At 42.7% G+C, this 5,036-nt stretch overlaps 1 protein-coding gene across 4 annotated transcripts in view; it reads right to left on the bottom strand.

Annotated features, from left to right (window-relative positions):
• The window catches only part of VGLL4 (vestigial like family member 4), a 110,428-nt gene that overhangs the window by 5,777 nt on the left and 99,615 nt on the right, over positions 1 to 5,036 (bottom strand). For all 4 annotated transcript variants that reach the window (XM_009636639.2, XM_009636638.2, XM_035892205.1 and 1 more), the window contains one exon: positions 1,313 to 1,535. In XM_009636639.2, coding sequence (XP_009634934.1) covers positions 1,313 to 1,535 — 223 coding nt within the window. The remainder of the gene's footprint in view (positions 1 to 1,312; positions 1,536 to 5,036) is intronic.

Raw genomic sequence — 5,036 nt, 5'->3', positions numbered from 1 at the left:
CATCAGCAATGTCAGCTGCCAAGCTGAGAGCGGCTGTAATGCTATCAAAGGGCAGCAGTGTCGTCAGTGTAAGCCTGTCCCTTCCTCCTCTGTCATCACTGTACACCGAGAGCAAAGAGCAGCCGTTCTGCACAGAACAATAACTGCAATCTGTGTGCCAAATGATGCAAGATATCAGCAACACTAGTGCAAAGCCAGGCGTTTGGGCATAGCAGGATGTAAAAGACTGGCATGCATAGCCAGCCACTGGGAAAATCTACACAGCAGATGTAAAGTATAGGGCTCCAGTGAAAAGAAGCTTTCATAAATTGCATATGAAAAATCTCAACCTCTGAAAGATCATCCACTCGAAGTGTTTACCCTTTGCAGGGTATCACAACAGGGAGGGAGGGAGGGAGGAAGGACAGAAGGAAGGAAGGAAGGAAGAGCTTGGGTACATGGGCCAGTTTAATTTCCCAAAGCTCCAGCTCATCACAGCTCAATTATGTTGCTTTGTCTCTCTGCTTGCGAGAGGGATAAAAGCAAGTCTGACATGTAAGAAAATTTATTGTATAAACTGCATAGAGATGGCTCCTCTTCAGCACTTTTGAAGGAAAAAAAATACAATATACAAGATGGCAAGCCAACAGCCAACCAACCAGGCAAACCAAACCAAAGCAATCCACTCCAGCATATGGAAATAAACTATAAAATAATCAAAAAACATTACTTTGCTTTAGGAAAAGTCATTATGAAATAGTGACATGACATTGCCCTGAACACAACAAATGCTTTTGGCTGGCCTAAACAATTAAGGTCATTCCAGCTTCTTTCACCTGGAAAATTCAGTGCAAAATTCTCCTTTATGCCCTTTCTGTCTTGCACCTCTTCTTCAGAGGTCCCGGCAGGAAAGAACTGGGGCAGAGGGGAGGGAGGCAGGTGCCAATTGCCACGGGGAGCACAGATTAATACCCTCTTTACCGGTGAACTGCATCGGTTATTGCCCAGCAGATGTGGGAGCTTTGCTCAAGCACAGACTTTGCATTCCCCGTTAAAACACACGCATTCACGAGCTTAGCTAAGCATCAGAAAAAGCAGTAAGGCCAAGAAACCTGTGACAGACATGTTTAAACATCAGTGATTTATTCATGTTAAACACGATGAGCTGTGACATTAGTTGTGTGTTTTTAAAATACATTTTGCCTGAAGAATAGTATTGCCTACCTATGGTAACTCACAATACGTTCTGCTTACATCTGGGAAGTCCTCATTTTGTCTACAGCCAGGATTCCTACAACCACCCAGCATTTCTTGTCAACCTAGAAGCCAGTACCTGCTGCCGTTCCACAGAAGTCAGCGTAGGCGTGACACCAACTGTTCGGGTTGCATCCATGCTGGTTTTGGTCAGTGCTAGAGGTTGATCCATGGTCAAGCTTGGGATTGAGGCATACATGTGATTGGCATGAAGGCTCATTGTTGGGGCAGCAGCCCTCTCTATTGGGCTGCGACTCCTCTCTCTGTGCTCTTTCCGGTAATCTCCATTAGCAGTCTTGTTTCTAATACAAGAAAGAGAGAAAAAAGTCAAAGGACTTCTTATAGCTTTTAACAATAGTGAGATATGCAACATTAAATCCCTTTAAGAAAGATGAGGCAATGCATTCTGCTTGGCTGTGAGGAGGGGTATAGAATCCCTTGGTGAGGCACCCCTGGTCTATCCAGCCCTGCAATGAAAAGCCAATGATTTACATTTGCAAGCTCTGGCAACCAACAGTTTTTTCCAGCCTAGAATTTCTTCAGATACATATCTAAATGCACCGAGTTAAAGTAACAACTGGTCATGTTTTGTTAAGGTCAGACACCTCCCTCACTTAACATACTATTAATCCCACTCTGTCTCCTAACCCTTCAATACTCTCTAAGCATTGCTGAAGCCGAAGAAAGTTCATTTTACTCAGAAGACGTGGGTTGATACCAGCAAAATGCAGTGAGTCAAGGCAGGAAGCAAGATTTTCAGAGCAGAAAATGAAGGAAAAGCAAACTACACTGCACTTATCTCAGAATCATTTAATTACAACTGTTCTTTAAAAGAGGAATTTCAAACTGCTAGGGAACAGTAAATCTCAGCAGATGTACTCACATAATTAGCCTATCATTCACTGCAATTAACATAGTACCAATTTTGTACTTCAGTTTCCATACAGCAGTAGAATTGTCATTAAAGGTAGGTACTTCATTCACACTGGTGAAGGCAGTTGCTTATAACCACTTATCTAGGTAAGTGTGGGTACAACTAGTAGTCTGGAACAGACCAGTATTACCAGAGTTAACACATTGCAATACCTCGTGCCTCAGTGTGACATAGCAAGCTCAGCCTTTCACATAAGAAACAGCTGAGGAAAAGCTGGTTCTATGGAAAATACATTGTCTTCAGAGTACTCTTGAAGTAACTGTGAAGTGTCCTATATGTCCTGTGTGTGAGTGGGTAAAATCCATTTATGAGGGGGTTTCCCCCACTTTCTAAGCATATCATAGCAAACTGACATGCAGGAGCAGTCTTTAAAAATGCTCTGATGAATATCAGGCAGAGACAGAAAAGGAGTAAGGTTTTCTCTAATACTAGAAATTAAGATGTACAAATAGTATTCAGTATTGATGTAGGTTAGAACTCCAAGAAGCTACTGCCTTTTTCAACATCAGAGAAAGTCTCTCAAAATGGAATGCTAACAGCTGAGGGAAAAAAACCCAAACCTGCCAACAGAGGAAAATAAGGAACCCCAAAGCTTATCAACAAAAATGCTATAGAAAAACCTTGCAGGTTTATACAAATGAAATAATGACTTAGATTTACCTAAAGGCTACTTGTTGTTTTATGTTAGTTACAAACAGACAATATTACTCTGTCTTAAAGTTTTCTCCGTACCGTCTAAAATCAAAACAGCACTGGTGTTCACGTTCATCCTCCAACACCACACCACTCCCACCGTTCACATGCATACATGTGCATCACTTCAGCACGGCTTTTGAGACCATGTAAACTTTTAGCCTCCTCAGCACCCTGTGGCAATGGATTCCATTGTTTAAACAACATGCTTTGTTAAGTACCTTTCCATCACAGGCTCTTTTTTGGGTTTTTTTAGCCTAAAATCTAATGGCTTGGGCTGCTATTGCCCTAGTTCTTGTATGAGGAGAGAGAGAAAGCCATCACTCCCTGCTTATCACCTTCAATGCCTCTGATGAGTTCATCTCTCTGTTCAGCAACCTTTTTTCTCCAGGGTACTACTTTCTTGAAATAAAAACTTTTCCCACACTTTTGTCATCCTTGTGGCCTCTCATGTAAGAGCTAGAAAAGCTGTAACCTTTTGTGAGTTGAGGGTGCAGCTCTCTGCTGCATTCAGGAACAGGACCTTGGCTGAACTCATCACAAGTCTTCAGCACTATTCTTCAGCCTACTCGAGAGCCACTCGGCTGCTTAAGTCATCTGCTATGGCTGCCTGAATCAAAACTCAACTCATTTATCATGCTACAAGCTAGGGTTAATGTGGTACCAGGCAATCAGTGACTTGAGAACCTCAGGACACAGCTTATTCTCTACGCCAAATTCCCCTGACATGCTTAGGAGGGAACAGCCAACAGAATAACAATACAATTTGAAACCATTCCGATCCCTCCCGCTCTGCACTCCCCCCCTCCCCGCCCCGCCCCGCCTATCACTTGCCCCTTTTAACCAATTACAAATTAGTAGTTGCAGATTAGCAGAATCGACCATAAAATCTAACCTTTAAGATTTCACAGCTGGTGCTCAAGATGTTCTCTGAAAATCATGTGTTTCTTGAATCCCTTCTTTATAGGCCAGATTAGACACAGTAAAGCAGCGCACAAACTGCCAGGAAACACATTTTCACAGTGCTACATTTCAATCTTTTGCCAGCTTTGGTAGCATTTCAATCCACAAGACTACTCTCCAGTATCAGCATTCAGAAGAAAGAAGTTTAGAATTGCATTGCTCTGAGCTAATGACTGGTGCAAATGTGTGACTTAATGGCAGCACAACAGACTCTAGTACAGTAGCCTCATCTTGAATTACAGTACCGACACAGCTACTGAACACGACAAACTAATCCTTCACCACCCCCTTAGGAAGCAAATATGGAACTTCATAAATAGTACGCTGTTGCAGGCTGCTTTTGTACCTGGACAACAGCCATTAGATACCCTGGGAAATAATGCTTGAAAAGCCATTGCTAAATTCATTGTTCAAGTGAGAAAGGCAACACTGTGTAGAGCCGGCTCATTCTTCTTGCTGCAGTGCATTATCTTTGGTGGCTAAAAGCCAAACTCTTACCTTTCACCTAAATATTATCTGGTCTACTACCATTTAAATAACCACCTGGAGGCTGCAAAGCCACATACAACTCCAGTGGATTCCTACTTTCCACTGCTTCAAAAAATAATCCCTGTTCAGGATGATTATATTTTGTTTTCATAAACACAAGCTGATTTTCAAAGGAAAAACTTTGTTTCTTCCACCAAATATACTGGTAAAATGAAACAACAAATGTAGCCACACCACTTGTTTGGGGTGGAGGGATCTCAAGTGACCAGTTATAAGCAAACCTCCTGAAATTCCCAAGCAAAAGAAATTTTCCATTTTACACAATAGCACCCATTTCACTCATCCTCACTTTAAACAAAAAGTCATAGCCCTACATATTGGTGAACTGGTAGTTTTCCTGCCAGAAAAAAGAACAGAACTTTTCTGCAAAGATTTTTGGAAGAAGGGACCAAGAAACCGGGAACTGGGATCAGCCTTCTATGATGGCATGACCGGCTGGGTAGATGAGGGGAGAGCGGTGGATGTTGTCTACCTTGACTTCAGCAAAGCTTTTGACACTGTTTCCCATAACACCCTCATAGGGAAGCTCAGGAAGTATGGGTTGGATGAGTGGACAGTGAGGTGGATTGGGAACTGGCTGAATGGCAGGGCTCAGAGGGTTCTGATCAGCGGGGCAGAGTCCAGTTGGATGCCGGTAGCTAGTGGAGTTCCCCAGGGCTCGGTA

The sequence above is a fragment of the Egretta garzetta genome, unplaced genomic scaffold (assembly GCF_000687185.1).
Source record: "Egretta garzetta isolate BGI_Z169 unplaced genomic scaffold, ASM68718v1 scaffold553, whole genome shotgun sequence".
Lineage (NCBI taxonomy): Eukaryota > Metazoa > Chordata > Aves > Pelecaniformes > Ardeidae > Egretta > Egretta garzetta.
Note: the sequence above shows the minus strand (reverse complement) of the source record. Positions and strands in the feature narration are given on the sequence as shown.